Source organism: Pagrus pagrus (genome assembly GCF_965226575.1).
Source record: "Pagrus pagrus genome assembly, chromosome: 20".
Lineage (NCBI taxonomy): Eukaryota > Metazoa > Chordata > Actinopteri > Spariformes > Sparidae > Pagrus > Pagrus pagrus.
In genome coordinates this window covers 23,986,939-24,003,668 of record NC_140207.1, presented here as the reverse complement: position 1 = coordinate 24,003,668, position 16,730 = coordinate 23,986,939, and the positions used below count along the sequence as shown (strand labels likewise).

At 41.6% G+C, this 16,730-nt stretch overlaps 1 protein-coding gene across 1 annotated transcript in view; it reads left to right on the top strand.

Annotated features, from left to right (window-relative positions):
• The window catches only part of tgfbr1b (transforming growth factor, beta receptor 1 b), an 81,091-nt gene that overhangs the window by 46,076 nt on the left and 18,285 nt on the right, over positions 1 to 16,730 (top strand). The window contains exons 4-6 of the mRNA XM_084341170.1: positions 1,752 to 1,982; positions 5,612 to 5,779; positions 7,112 to 7,268. Of these exons, the coding sequence (XP_084197296.1) occupies positions 1,752 to 1,982; positions 5,612 to 5,779; positions 7,112 to 7,268 (556 nt within the window). The remainder of the gene's footprint in view (positions 1 to 1,751; positions 1,983 to 5,611; positions 5,780 to 7,111; positions 7,269 to 16,730) is intronic.

Below are 16,730 nucleotides of genomic sequence, written 5' to 3'. Positions count from 1 at the left end.
GATGATGATGTATTAGGACAGTTTTTGATAAAATGACAAAAACAGATTTTGAAAATGGTCATAACAAGTCATCATGTTATAAGGAAAATGTAATACTGTTTATAAAATGATATTAAATGGGGATGTAACTAGGGATGCTCCGATCAGCATTTTTGGGATCCGATCACCGATCGCAGGAATCATAAATCTGCCGATACCAATACCAATACCGATCACCGATCACCGATCGCAGAATGGATTTTTGTTTGGCGCGTTCTCAAATGGTGGATGAGGTTAGTTGTATTAAATTGTCGTTGTTGGTTACCACCTCTTGGAATTTGGGCGTTGCATGTCTTGCAAACAGACAAAACAAATAATCAACCATCTACAGAACTTTTCAGTACGCTATTTTTCTACTTCTTCTTCTCATCATCATTATAATTAATTATTATGAATAATAATATTGTTTAAAGTGAGCCTCTTATCGTTTAACAGAAAAATACATCATACAAACAGCAACTTTTGCAGCCTTGTCAGTCTGATGGCGAGTTATCACCTTTCTGTCATCACTAACATACTGTTAGTAATCAAAGAAGCTCTGAGGCTTTGTTCTATATGTTATAATACAAGATTTCAGCATTGAGCTACAATCAGGCAACATTCATGACTCCGTACAGTCAAACTAACCAAAAACTTCTTATTGATCATCATTATAAAGTTTCAGGGCGTTCCTGTAACCATGGTAACTCACGGTGCCAGAGGGGAGGGAGAGACGCTGAATGAAGCCGTTTACACAGATACACTGCAGACAAAGTCCAGACTATAGTTGTTATTTCACACATGTAGCACACAACAGGAGACTCTCCGTGTCAGACGAGTTCTCACGTGCTGACTAAACTCAGTTGATAACGTAGCAGCGCGACGAGTCCCTGTTAGCTAAGCAGCTAAACTTTAGCGCCGCTCCGTGTTGAGATCCCGCCCTGTGTGGATCACTGCACTGTCATTGGTACAAGACAGCATCACATTCCACCAGGTGTTAAAAGACATTAAAATGAGAGCTAGTAACTACATTTCTATGAATTATGGATGGCCACCAAATGCATTAATTAGGTCTTAATAAGGCAGAAACGGGTCTGGTGTAGAGAGTCAAAGGGAAGGATTGCTAGAGGGAGTAACGTAGGTCTTCAGTACCTGAAAATACAGCTGTAATATTCAGAGAAAATGTTGCACCGTCCTCATTTTGACAGTTGAAAATCAAGGATCAAAGATGTAGAATAAGCTGGTGGAGCTCCCACCTTCTCTCTAATGTCATTGGTGTTATTTATTGTGACTCATAGTAAGACTAAAGACTAACCACCATTCCCTCACTTATATCAGGCTACTCAATATCATTTCATGTGCTATTGATTTTTCAGGGTGGGTTATCTTTTTTTCCTTATATACTCGCAGCTCAGAACCTTTCTTTTTATTGGTTTATTCTTGAATAGTTGCAGCTTTATTCAAAATGTTTTTTTTCTTAACATGTGAAATTACATTCTCTGAGTTAAGAAAGTTGAAACTACTGTCTCAGCAGGGCTCTAAAATCCTAAGGTTTTGATGAGTCTTCTGCCTCCTCCACTGCACATTGGAGGCGCTTTGAACAATTTCAGATGACCTCTGACTGTAACGTTTTCCATAGACTTCCTCCTATTATTATATTGCATATATTATATGCGTTGGTGTTCAACACCAGAGCCTGGTGAAATGTTTTATTTCTGTCTGTTTCTCTCCAGGTCTGCCACTGCTAGTACAGAGGACCATCGCCAGGACCATCATCCTCCAGGAGAGCATCGGGAAGGGGCGTTTCGGGGAAGTGTGGCGTGGTAAATGGCGTGGTGAGGAGGTGGCCGTGAAGATCTTCTCCTCCCGCGAGGAACGCTCCTGGTTCCGCGAGGCTGAGATCTACCAGACCGTGATGCTGAGACACGAGAACATTCTGGGCTTCATCGCGGCTGACAACAAAGGTGAGAAACCTCCGGAAGTGCTCTGAGAGGCTGGATTAAGATAAGGCTGCACATAGATCTGTGGGAGAATGGTAAGGCTTATCATACAGAGAGGAAGAATAGGATAAACATCAGACTTGAGCCAGCAGGAAGATCCAAAAATAACTTGACACAAAGAAATGAATGAAATTGCAAAGAAAATAGTTGACACGATTGTAAGGCTGAAGTTTTCATGAAAGCGTATCAAGTCTCAACATAGATCATCATCACACTGAGCTTATCATCTGCAATTGACAGAATGGGCAGCTTTAATTAGGAGTGAACCTTGAGCTGTCAGAGCAGAAAAGCAGCTCTGCTAACGGGGAGGTTAGTGCAGGCGAGTGTTGGGAGACAGGCTGGTAGACAGTGTGGGGGAGTAACGGTTCACAGTGAAGGCCAAGCACATTAACACAAAGTCTAACAGCTCCAGCATCACGCACGCACACACACACACATACACACACACACACACACACACACACACACACACACACACACACACACACGAGCACTGTGACCCAGGAGTGAATGGATTTTGTGTGTTCATTACAGTTTTACTGATAGGTTTATTATTGTATATTGTTATTATGAATTTATTTATGGGATGGAGAATATGATGCAGTTATAGTGACACCTATAAGGACATGTCTACACATTGCATGTTTTTTCGATATAGATTTTCAATATCATCTGCAAAGACCCCTCAAACAATGTTTAGAGGTTAAATTCCAGTTTTACATAGAGGTTGTGTACACCTGGCATTCATGCCATGCATCTGGATAATCCTATCACAAGTGGACAGCTCTGAGTATGTCAGTTCACACCTGGTTTTAGAATGTGCCTTGGGTGACCACTTGTAATCAGATCCAGGGGTAGACAATAAATGTCTGCATTGAAGATCACTGGCCCCACCATTGTAACCACTGGCCCAGCAATCGATCCCCTTAATAACGAAAAAGAACAATTTGATTTAATAACATTTATTTTAATACTGCAGTACTGAGGTCAAAAAGTGCAAATACATAAATCAAAAGTGCAAACAGTGCTGCATTACTCAAGCACAATCAGTTCTTCCTCCATCTCCTCCTCAGTTGCTTGATTTTTGCACCCCCCCCCCATGTTACAGGGCGTTTTACTTGACACGTGCTAAAAAAATAAGATAAGATTTACAGCCTCACCCCACACCAGGGGGGTGGGGTGACCAACTTTTGACCAACTTTTGTTGGTCAAAAGTTTAAATATTTGACCAACATTGTTTTACAGGAGGATGAGCTGAACAGCTGTTCTATTCACACTTAAAATGTTTTTTGTCTTTTCAATGTAATTTTCAATCTATGAAATCAAACTGTCTTTATTTTTGCCAAGCTTCTCTCAAGTTTTACTCTTTCAAATAATCAACCATCTACAGAACTTTTCAGTACGCTATTTTTCTACTTCTTCTTCTCATCATCATTATCATTAATTATTGTTATTAATAATATTGTTTAAAGTGAGCCTCTTATCGTTTAACAGAAAAATACATCATACAAACAGCAACTTTTGCAGCCTTGACAGTCTGATGGCGAGTTATCACCTTTCTGTCATCACTAACATACTGTTAGTAATCAAAGAAGCTCTGAGGCTTTGTTCTATATGTTATAATACAAGATTTCAGCATTGAGCTACAATCAGGCAACATTCATGACTCCGTACAGTCAAACTAACCAAACACTTCTTATTGATCATCATGATAAAGTTTCAGGGTGTTCCTGTAACCATGGTAACTCACGGTGCCAGAGGGGAGGGAGAGACGCTGAATCAAGCCGTTTACACAGATACACTGCAGACAGAGTCCAGACTATAGTTGTTATTTCACACATGTAGCACACAACAGGAGACTCTCCGTGTCAGACGAGTTCTCACGTGCTGACTAAACTCAGTTGATAACGTAGCAGCGCGACGAGTCCTTGCTAGCTTAGCAGCTAAACTTTAGCGCCGCTCCGTGTTGAGATCCCGCCCTGTGTGGGTCACTGCACTGGTCAGGCGCGCACACGCTGTTAACGATACTGTTGGCTGTAGAGTGTGACAATCTGTCAATAAACATCAGCCAACAGTTCTCCTCTGATCTACATTGATCTCACAAGTCGCCTCTGTGAAGTTTGAATGACGGAAATCCGTCGTAGCGACGGAGAACTTTAATCCATGCTGGCCCCACCGGGCCAGTGCTTGGAGCATTCTGGTGGGCCAGACGGTTTTAAAAGTACGTCCGGGCCACCAGGCCATTTACATTGTCGACCCCTGAGATCACACACGAGTCACTGGGACAATCGGACATGACGTGTACACAAAGACAGACCTTAAAGGTGCAGTATGTAATGTAATGTAGTAAAGTAGTAGTATGAGACAGGATGACCTGGAGCTAGCTTGTTAGCATGCTAACTTCCATAGACATCTCTGCAAAACAATGGCATAATTTCAAAACTGAACTGTACAGTATTACTTCATATTCTGTTAATAATTTTGGTACATTTTTTATGTTTTAAACATCTTACATATTGCACCTTTTTAATGTATACCGTTAGCCGAGTAAACAAGAAGGTCCAAGTAATCAAAAACTTGTCATAGATGTGGCCCAGGACACGTGTGTACACACTGCTAAAAGAAAGTGGTCATATGCAGCCAAGTCGACCTTTGTCCACCTGAGACCCATGTCAATGGCAGGTGTCAACAGGGCACAGTTAGCCATTTGAACCAGATCGATGCAGTTGACATTAAAAATCACACACAATCATACATAAATTGCTGGAATCGGTTCTAGTAACGCACTGGTCTGCATTGTACAAGAAGATGCTCCTAAGAAATCACGTTTTCTTCAGTATCAACTAGGGATGCAACAATATTCAATATTTTATCGAACTGTTCAATACGCCCTGTTAAGTTCAATACACAAAGGCAAACAATACAATACAATACAGTACAATACAATACTACAATAATGTTTGCTGTTTAACTTGATTGGATACTGCATATGTTTTTTATGGAAGGCAATTAAGATAAGTGTTTAAATTTGATAATAAGGTTTGTGGTTTGACTATATCTGCTATCTGCTTGCCTTTGCTAGTGTGAGTAGTTTTATAATAAGATATCTGAACCGTACCGTTACCGTGGCCCAAAAACTGTGATCGAACTGTGGGAAAACTCTTCCGTTGCATCCCTAGTATCAACAGTAATCCAGTCACTTTCCAGTGACTATCTTGCATCAAGCCCTTGGCAAAATATAATTTTTCAGTCACTTCCCTCAAATCCTGAAAACCTAGAAATATATTTAATTTATAAGCAAAAAAATCCCAGTTAGTTCAAATTGCATTGAACTTTTGTTCCTCATAAACACAGCCCCAAACCGTCGTAGTATCACTCGCATTGATTACCGGATGATCAGAACAGCCTGAATGATTCTGAATATGATCTGCAGAACTAAGACGGGTAGGGTCTATGGAATAAGATCAAATCAGTCAGACTCGAGTGGAGATAACTAACTACTGAAAGAGTGGAACAAAGACAAAACCACCTTCATCTCTAACCCTTTATCTCCTCTCTCATCTTCCTGTGTCTGTGTGTGTCTGTGTCTGTAGATAACGGGACGTGGACTCAGCTGTGGCTGGTGTCTGATTACCATGAACACGGCTCCCTGTTTGACTACCTGAACCGCTACACCGTTACTGTGGAAGGCATGATCAAACTGTCCCTATCCACAGCCAGCGGCCTCGCCCACCTCCACATGGAAATAGTGGGCACTCAAGGTGAGACATGCACACACGCGCACACACATACACACACACACACACACATACATACACACACACACACACACACACACACACACACTCTTACATTTGTCTTGGGCACATATACTGCATGCCATCCTGGGGATGCTTTTCATTAACAGTGATTTTTGTTTGTACAATTGATGGTTTTATTGTATATCTTTTAAATAAGATATCAATAACACACTTTGATTAATATTTGACGAGCAGTTTTGAACTCAGTGGCTTCAAGGAGGCATAACATGCTGTTGTAGCATTTATCTGATCCTTTAAGTGGAGATTGAGACACTGGTTGGTGGAGGCATGTTCTTAAGGTACTTGGGATACAATGATATTCAATCCAGGTAGTCCCAGTTGTAAGGACAGATTAATGCATTTTAAGGCTTATCAGATGACAAAACACTGCACAACGCTTTGTAACAACTCTGGAAAGTTATCAGAGGAGGAAGTATTTTATCTTTCATCACAGGTAAACTGTAGAGATGCAGCAGTCATGTTACAAAGAAATCTGCCAGGCATGTGCGCTTGCATTTATTTGATTGACCAACATAAATGATATTGCATTGCTGTGCATACTGGTTTTGAGAAGCAGTCCACTGGTCTGCATTGTACTCCAACAAATTAAATTTAATTAATTTAATTTATATAACCCCGCATCACAATCGCATTGCCTCAGTGGGCTTCACAATCTGTACAGTGAACAACATCCTCTGTCCTAGACCCTCGATTCGAGTGAGGAAAAACTTGTCATGTTAGGGGGAAAAAAACCCTTTAATAGGGGAAAAACACACTGCTGGACTCATTATGGTCAGTTTAAAAACAAATGATCAAAATCAATACTGTAGATCCAGAGATAAGACCTTTTTTATTTCACGCATTCTTCTCACCTTTTAAAACCTGCCACCTACATTACCCACATTGCAATTTAGCCAGTGAGTTACGTCACTGGAGGCAATTTATTGGATTACATGCAGCTTCCTGTGAAGCCACAAAAGGCTTTGTAATACTTCAGTTTCTGTTTATCGTGACTGAATGTAAGTGTATCTTGGTGCTCTGCCATTCCCATTGGTACTGACCAAGATTCAAAAGATGTGATGACTGACATTTTACTTCATAGCCAGCCCTGGTTCAAAGTATTATGATATCTAAATTCTAATCATCAAATCAAAACCCTTATCATCTTCATCCCTTTTTCTTTTTTGTTTTTGAAATTGCCCATACATATCTCATGTATAGAATGCTCAGTGTTTCTTATGAAGTTTCTGTTAATGTGGGGCTCTTGCTGAATGTATGATGTTCTGCCTCCAGGGAAGCCAGCTATTGCCCACAGAGACCTGAAGTCAAAGAACATTCTGGTGAAGAAGAACGGGACCTGCTGCATCGCTGACCTGGGTCTAGCTGTCCGCCACGACTCGGCCACAGACACCATCGACATTGCTCCAAACCACAGAGTGGGAACCAAAAGGTAACCATGTGCTGCACATCCCCTTTTTTAAAATGTTTTTGTCACATGTCTTCAGAAGCAGATAACTAAGGCTCAGACTTCTTCTTCTTGTTCTGTGTCAGCTGTGTTCTGTCAAGAGGTAACCGGAACTTTCTATTTGGACCATTTTGGCCATCTTTCATTATGACAAAAGTGTCCTTTTGGGATAATGTCAGCTCTGCTTCACTGTGCAGCCAGGTGCCATGTTGTCACCATTAGCGGGTGTTGTGTTGTTTCACAGCACGTCTCTGAGCCTCAGAACAAGTGGCCACAGTGAATAGGCGGTGTAAATAAAGAAGTCAGGCCATTAGAGTGACAGGCTTTCTGCCTCGACTGTTTAAACTCAGAGAGGTGACTCTATTTCAGCTCTCAGGTTTATCAGGACATCTCTGGTTATAATCAATCATCTTGTCACTTTAAGTTAGCCCAGTCATTGCAGAGGGCTGAAACAGTCTCAGTTGGTGCTCAAACTAACATGGATAGCATTGTATATGCTGACAGACCTGAGGATGTCATTGACCTTCAGATAAATCCTCTGTCATCCTGCGTATAGAATTTGTTACAATAAGGCAGATATAAACTTAAAGATTTTGCAGAAATATAGAATTTAGCCATGATGATTCTAGCATGAAAATGTAATCCGGGCACAGCCCTCACAGAAACATGTAAATCCAACTGAATAAATGTCTAAATCTAGCTGATGGATGGTACTGTGACACAGAAGCCACAGAAATAGGTATTTGTCATTTCTTCCTTTATACCCAGCTGATAATTGTCCAGACTACTGGTGGCTTCTCACTTTCACTCTCCCCTTGTGAGTCTCTGTCCACACATCTCTTCTTCTATTATGCAGACTTGTCTCGCCCCGAGGGTTAGAAAGTGAGCAGAACATTGATGCCATAGGAAGCACTCTTTCAAACGCTCTTCCCCTCCTCATACAGCAGTAGTCCACCACAAGCTTATTGTTTTGTTGATATTGAGCTTTGTGATTTTCATTGACTCAGTCCTTTGCACTCCTCTATAATAGTGGTCTTTCATACCCCTTCACATCAGACTAACAACCCACTGTTTTTTTTGTTTTTTTTATGTGGATGGGTACAATCTGCATTTACTCCCGCATCAAATGACTGCAGTAGTCCCAGGTGTTTATTGCCTACAGCTCTGAACAGCTGTGATGGAAATACAACACCCAGGTGAACACACTAAAATTGGCCCCTTTTCAGGCGCGATGCTGTGACTGGTGTTAAGTTAAGGATGCAGACTTGTTAAAGCTCTGGTCTACGATATGAGAAAGATTTGAAAAAAGCATCCCCCCCACACACACACCCCTCCCCTCTGTGCTCTTTAATCCCTCCCCTCCGAGCTCGTATCGCACAGCTAAGCTCCACAGCCAAGCTAGCGTAACGTCATTAGCATGTTACAGCTAAGTTAGGTTACAGCTAGGTAATAAGTTACTTTTTATCAACAGCTAAGTTAGCCACTTCTGAAAGTTATTGAGGGCCAAGAGACTAACAGATGCTGCCGTCAGCTTTAATCATAACGATCGTTTGCACATTGTGGCTGAAAACTAAACCTACATGAGTCTCGGACCAGCTGTGTCCCAGCTGTTGTCTGAGTAGCACCAGACCGCGACACAAACGTGCCCCGTAAACCGTAATCTCTTGTTTATGACAGATAAGACACACAAATACACACATCGTAACGCCTATATGATAATCCATCATATTGATTTAGCAAAGGCTTCGTTGAAAACAATGGACAAGACCGGGAGGAGGGTTAGCAAAACAGCTGAGTAGTGAACGGGCGAGAGGTTGTTATGGAGAAATAAATCCGGACAAATAAAATAAAAATCCGGAAATAAATCCGAAACCCCTCTGCTTCGCGTTGGGGTTTCATTCATCCATTCATTCATCTTACTTGCTGCTTCATTTAGCTGCCACAAGCAAATAAATAGGCTGATTTGGTGTAAACATGATAGCAATGTTAGCTTGTTGTTAGCGTACAATGCTAGCATAGAGGCTAACGTCTCCGTTGAACAAATAAACAAGTGTTGACAATACTGCAGAGACAGAAATTGTCTCGACCGTCTAATAACACAGAAACAAACTAACGGCAGCTTTCACAGTCATAAGCCAGCATCGGCATGAAAGTTATCTGTCACAACATCCACAATAAAGATGAAAGATTACCTGCTCAACAGAAACGCCGCTGTATCAGCATCGGGTCCATATCTTCACGGACCTTTCGCCACCGTTCAAACGATGACCCAATGTTTATTCGGGTTTGAGCCCTCTTTATGTCTCCGCTTTGTGTCTTTTCAGTGACAGACTTTCTTTCTTTGACTCTTTGTCAGTGGGGCAAGCAGAGGCAGCTGAACTGCTCAGGGCAAAACAAACCTCTTGTCTGCTTGTAGTTTCAAATGCGGAGGTGGGTCGGGACCAGACGTGAGCAGGAGCAGGAGAGTGAGCGAGGGGATTGGATCTGAAAATCGATCCAATAGGAGCCATCCGGACCGGATGGCTCCTATTGGTCAATTTCTTTTCAGTTTCACAGGCACTAGAGAGAATGGATTTATTTGGTTCCTTTTACTCTTCACATTGTGTAGGTTGTACTATTGGGCCATAACCACCAATGTGGTAAATAATGTTAATAATAATGACAAATCTTTCAAATTGTAGACCATAGCTTTAATACTTTTCCATCTCCATTTTGTGCTAACAAACATGAGACACAAGAAAAAAAACAAGGCAAATTTGTCTCCTTAGAATGAGAAAAGAATCAGTCACCTATTTTTTTTTAGCAGTTTCACCCATGTTAAAAAAAATGCACATATACACTAATTTTGGTGTAAAAATTGTATAATTGAAGAGGCATGGTTCCCACTGGAAATTGTTCACTGGAATCATACATGTCAGTATAGTGATGACTTCCATTTCACCAAAAAATATACTAAATACCTTCCTTATTAACTTACTACAAAGTCATCGCTCTGTTACATGAGTCTGGACGGACATGGATGTAAACTGCAACTTGAAAGGTGGGTGAAGGCACACAACCACAAGGTGGTAATTCTAGTTTCTCTGTGGTGGTTTGATGCTGGGGGCATATCACAGTGCCACTAAATGATTCAGCAAGCCTCCGTTCAGTGCAGACAGAAGGTCTGGCCTTGGCTGAAATCCATGTTACATACTGATGATCTGATCCTGGCACTGCTTTCTTCAATCTATTTTTTACTATCAAATGCAAAAATCTGTCCAACAAGAAAGTTGCACTTAATTGGACAACATGTTGTTTGGTATGAAATGCATGTTGCTTTCATTATAATTGTATAGTTTTATTCAGACATGTTGTCAGCACCAGTAAGTTCTGGTCTGTCCTATTTTCTGACATTTTGGCCTTTTGTTAGTTAAAGTTGTTTGACTTTGAACTAAAGGGACTTTAAGCAGTGAAGTTAGATATAGTTAGTCTCTTTTTCTTATTAAGGCAGTGCTTCTCAAATGGTGGGGCGCGCCCCCCTGGGGGGGCGTGGTGGGGTGTCAGGGGGGGCGTGAGGCGGGCGGGACTTTCAGTATTAGTGTCTTTATTCATGCTTGAACGATAAAAAAAAAAGGGCCTCCAGCCACTAGGTGGCAGCAGTGCTCAAACTAATCAACAGGCTGCCTGTTCAACCCAGTAGAGTAGAAGAAGTACTACACACGAACACCGGTGTACAGAGCTGGCGGAGGAGGAGGAGGAGAGATGGAGAAGTTTCTGACAGGAGTGAAAAGAAAGAAGGATGAGGCGTCAGAGGAAAAGAAAACAAGTGACAGTAACCGGCATAAACCTAGTAAGAGCAGGAGATATGACGATGCCTACATAGCCCTTGGGTTTACCGTGAACACGGTCGGAAACGAGGAAAGACCCGTTTGTGTTTTATGCCTAAAAACTCTGGCAGCGGACAGCATGAAACCAAATAAATTAAGACGGCACCTGGAGACCATACACCCCAGTTATGTCAGTAAGCCACTGGAGTTTTTTCATCGTAAACTCGATGAGTATCGCCAACAAGCCGGTCATTTTGTCAGCGCGGCATCAGTAAACAAAAAAGCACTGTTAGCCTCTTACAAAGTTGCCCACCACATCGCAAGGTGCAAAAAACCTCACACCATAGCAGAGGAGCTAATACTCCCCGCAGCATTGGACATGGTCACAATCATGCTAGGTGAGAAAAGTGCTGAGGCACTGAAGACTGTCCCCCTTTCAAATGACACGGTCGGGAGACGTATATCTGACATTTCAGACGACCTCCAAGAACAACTAGCAGAACATCTAACAGACAAACGTTTTGCCTTACAAATGGACGAGGCCACTGACAGCAATAAAGACTGTTTGTTTATTGCTTATGTCCGTTTTGACATGTCAGGGTCACTGTGTGAAGACCTGCTCTTTTGTAAATATGTACGATCAAGAGCAACAGCTGATGAGCTCTTCAAGCTGCTGGATGGTTACCTAAATGAGCACGGACTGAAGTGGGAGAACTGTGTCGGTGTTTGCAGTGATGGGGCGCAGACCATGGCGGGGATGAGGAACGGGCTGCAAGCCCTCATCAGGAGGGTCTCGCCAAATGCGAAGTGGACCCACTGTATCATACACAGGGAAGCACTTGCATCACGACAGCTCAGCCCCGAACTGAATGAGGTTTTAACCGACGTCATCAGCGCTGTCAACTTCATTAAAACAAGACCACTGAAAGCACGACTCTTCTCTGCTCTCTGTGAGGACATGGGTGCGGACCATAAAGCTGTGCTATTTCACAGTGAAGCACGGTGGCTGTCGCGAGGCAAAGTTTTGTCACGAGTGTATGAGCTCAGAGATGAAATCCGGATGTTTTTGGAGCAGGAGGGCATGTATGAAAGGGCAAATAAGTTCGGTGATGAACAATTCCTGCTGAAACTAGCCTACCTCTGTGATATATTTGGAAAGCTAAATGGACTAAATCTACAGCTTCAAGGCAGAGACAAGCACCTCCCTGACCTCACAGACAAAATCAGTGCCTTCACTCGAAAGCTGGAGACGTGGGGCAAGCGACTTGACCAGGGAAATACTAGTCCATTTGAGAACATGAGTGAGTTTGCTAGACTCAATGATTGTGATGTCACCACAGTGATTCCATGTCTGAAGCAGCACATCTCATCACTAAATGGATTCTTCAAAAAATACTTTCCTGGTGACAGCTCTCAGTATGACTGGGTGAGGGATCCATTCAGTGCGACAGCTCCTGCTGAATTCAGCTCTGCAGAAGAGGACCAGCTGATTGACTTGTCTTCTGACTCCACCCTGAGGCTGAGGTTTACATCTCAGACACTGAGTGAGTTCTGGCTGGGTGTGGAAAGGGAGTATCCACTCATTGGACAAAAAGCTGTGAACATTTTGCTACCCTTTGCAACATCCTATCTCTGTGAGACGGGCTTTTCTGCTGTTGCTGCACTAAAAACGAGGTACAGATCCCAGCTTAACATTGAGCAAGAGCTAAGAGTAGCAATATCAAATTTGAAGCCCAGATTTGAAAAGATGTGCTGTGAAAAGAGGGCTCACAGCAGCCACTAAATACACAAGCAGACTCATCTCCTGCCAAATATTTGTACAATGTCTTTTTTTTAAAGAGATTTACTGTGCATCTGGCAGAGTGATAGTAAATTGTATTGAAGTTGAATGTGTTCATACATAAGAGACAAATGCTGTGAAATAAGTTTGAAAGAAGTTTGTGTTTTATAACACATTTTATAAATGTTCAAACTGATGTAGCTGACAGTTTCAAATGTTGCAGGGTTCAGTGCTTTTTTCATTGTCTTCTGGATAGACAATATGTTCAGGGAAAGTAAATGCAAATGTTATGCACTTTTCATCCCTTTTGATAAGCTAAAATATAAGCAATGTTGTTGCAAATTTTGCACAAAATAAATCAAAAAGTCATCTACCTTTTTGAAAAGGAATAAGCTGATGAAGCTGACAAGTGACCAATGTTTACTGTTTAAAGTTTTGAATGTTACTGTGTTAAGTTTTTAAAAATGCACATCCCAGTGAATCATTTGCACTTTTTCTGTTTTGAGAATCACAATTCATAAACTAAACTTGGAAATTGTTTTAAGTTGTTCTCAGCTCATTTTATTAATTTATTTTGATAATCAGGCGATTGTATGCAGAATGCTGGTGCCAGCAACTCATACAGTGGTTTATACAGATAAATAAATAAATATTATCAGGTTCTCAATGGTAGTACAATTCGGGGGGGGGCCTGAAAAAAATTCTGTCCTCTAGGGGGGGCATGACAGAAAATAATTGAGAACCACTGTATTAAGGGGTGAGTTCTTTTTTAGCTACCGAGAAGTCAGCATGTGTACCATCTTACCTACTGCTCACCATCAGCATATCATGCATCATAGAACCCCCTCCATTTCTCATTTGAAAAGCAACACCATTGGTTTATTGTTAGCATTAAAATGCACTCTTGCGTAGTGTAGCACTAAAGGGTTTGCTTGACCAGTAGCTAATGTTAGCTCAGGTTAGCAAACCTTGGATAGATATCGTTATGTAACATTACTGAGTCAGTTTGCTGACTTTGTGATTCTCTTAACCTCAAGCACAAAACATTTGGTAGAAAGAGCATGTAAAATTAAAATCTTGCTTTAGGGTGAGGGTTAAGTTTTCACTTTTGTAAAAACCACAAACTGGTTGCCTGGCAACTGCTCCCCACCACAAAATGTTAGAACAGTAAATTGCGATCTTTACAGTTCAGTTTGTGTAAGAATTAAATCATATTCGCTATTCAGACAGGAGAGCGGTATTGATCCTTTCATTCAACTCTCTGCAAGAAAGAGAACAGGAGTATTTCCCAAAATATGAAATATTCATGTATCTCAGGGTTCACTTACTTGCCTTTTCTGGAAATTGTAATTGAATTCCATCAATGGAGCTGAGCCTTTATTTTTTTTAATTAACATATTACGATATATTTATCCAATTTGCTTATGTCAAATCTTTGCAATTAATGTTTACTATCTCAAAGTAATTATGAACTGTAGGTGGACAATGCTGCATTTCTATTATTGTCAGTAGTAGTAGAAGCAGCGGTAGCAGTAGAAGCAGCAGTAGCAGTAGCAATAGTAGTAGCAGCAGTTGCAGTAGAAGCAGCAGTAGCAATAGTAGTAGAAGTAGCAGTAGCAATAGTAGTAGCAGTAGAAGCAGTAGTAGCAGTAGCAATAGAGTAGAAGCAGTAGTAGCAGTAGCAGTGGAAGCAGTAGTAGTAGCAGTACAAGTAGTAGCAGTAGTAGCAGTAGCAATAGTAGTAGCAGTAGAAGTAGCAGTAGCAGTAGAGGCAGTAGTAGTAGACTTTAACTTGCTTCATAAATCCGGGATGTCAGAATGCAAGATAAACTGTTTGTGCCTGACTGTGATTGTGATAATTTCACTATCCATCTCAGGGGTAGACAATAAGGGAAATTTGGGCCAGTGGCAAATTTCAGCTGTTCTATTCACACTTAAAATGTTTTTTGTCTTTTCGATGTAATTTTCAATCTATGAAATCAAACTGTCTTTATTTTTGCCAAGCTTCTCTCAAGTTTTACTCTTTCAAATAATCAACCATCTACAGAACTTTTCAGTACGCTATTTTTCTACTTCTTCTCATCATCATTATGGCGAGTTATCACCTTTCTGTCATCACTAACATACTGTTAGTAATCAAAGAAGCTCTGAGGCTTTGTTCTATATGTTATGATACAAGATTTCAGCATTGAGCTACAATCAGGCAACATTCATGACTCTGTACAGTCAAACTAACCAAACACTTCTTATTGATCATCATTATAAAGTTTCAGGGTGTTCCCGTAACCATGGTAACTCACGGTGCCAGAGGGGAGGGAGACACGCTGAATCAAGCCGTTTACACACACACTGCAGACAAAGTCCAGACTATAGTTGTTATTTCACACATGTAGCACACAACAGGAGACTCTCCGTGTCAGACGAGTTCTCACGTGCTGACTAAACTCAGTTGATAACGTAGCAGCGCGACGAGTCCTTGCTAGCTTAGCGTCTAAACTTTAGCACCGCTCCGTGTTGAGATCCCGCCCTGTGTGGGTCACTACACTGTCATTGGTCAGGCGCGCACACGCTGTTAACGATACTGTTGGCTGTAGAGTGTGACAATCTGTCAATAAACATCAGCCAACAGTTCTCCTCCGATCTACATTGATCTCACAAGTCGCCTCTGTGAAGTTTGAATGACGGAAATCCGTTGTAGCGACGGAGAACTTTAAACCATGCTGGCCCCACCGGGCCAGTGCTTGGAGCGTTCTGGTGGCCCGGACGGTTTTAAAAGTACGTCCGGGCCACCGGGCCAGTTATATTGTCGACCCCTGCATCTGAAAGGATGTCGGTGTTAAAGATCTGTCTAAATGGCAGAAAGACTTGAACAGTACTGAACTGGAGGAACTGGTGTGGTTCATTTGTGGTATGAAAGCAAATGGATGAACCACATGATTTTGTGATTGTAGATATGTGATTCAAACATAATTTAGTTTTTGCATTCATGTTACAAAGTGTCTGTTTAATCATTGTATGTAACGATTAAAGATCGTCTGGTAACAATGTGAGCACAGTACATGAAGCATTGCATCCACTCAGTAAATTAACACACGAGGTTCAGTTAAGTACAGAATGATTTGTGGTCAGTGACCTGAATTTGATTTCTTCTATGGCAACATGTAGTAATGATGATGAAGGTAGTGTTTCATAATATATGTGGGGCCGATCAATTATCTACACACTCTGATGCAGTAGGTGGCAGTATGTATCATTAAAGCTGGTTTGCTGGTAGAAGAAGAAGGTTGTGAAGAAAATTGCCCATGGAAAGCACGTAGTCATCCGTAACCTCAATGGGCTGTAAAAAAAAAATTCTCATCTCATCTCATCTCATTTCATCTCATTCTCTTGTCCGCTATGTCCCTAATGGGGTCGCGGGGTGTTGCCGCTTTTATCCCCCCTTTCAGGGGGTTGCGGGGCTACTGGGGCCAAATCCAGCATCAAGGATGCTTCGGCATGTAGCTCAGTTCTGCCCAGGGGAGCCGGGGTTTGAACCAGCGACCTTCTGGTGGCTGGTCACCTGCTCTACCCACTGAGCTACAACCGGCCCAAAAAAAAATAAAAAATCATGTCGTGCATCTGTACAGGCAGGAGTACATCTCCAGAACAGTTACTTTCCAGTCCATGTGACTCCACGTTTACTCCTCTTGGTTTGTATGAAATGGATCATAACTAAAAGGAAACAATAGATCATTTTTGTCTTTGGCCTATATGAACTGAACTACAGGTGTGAAAGTGACCTTAGTATGACATGGTCCATCTTGTACAGAATCTTTTGTCTATGATGAATTCAAATTGAGACAGCTTGCTGTTCAAATTTAA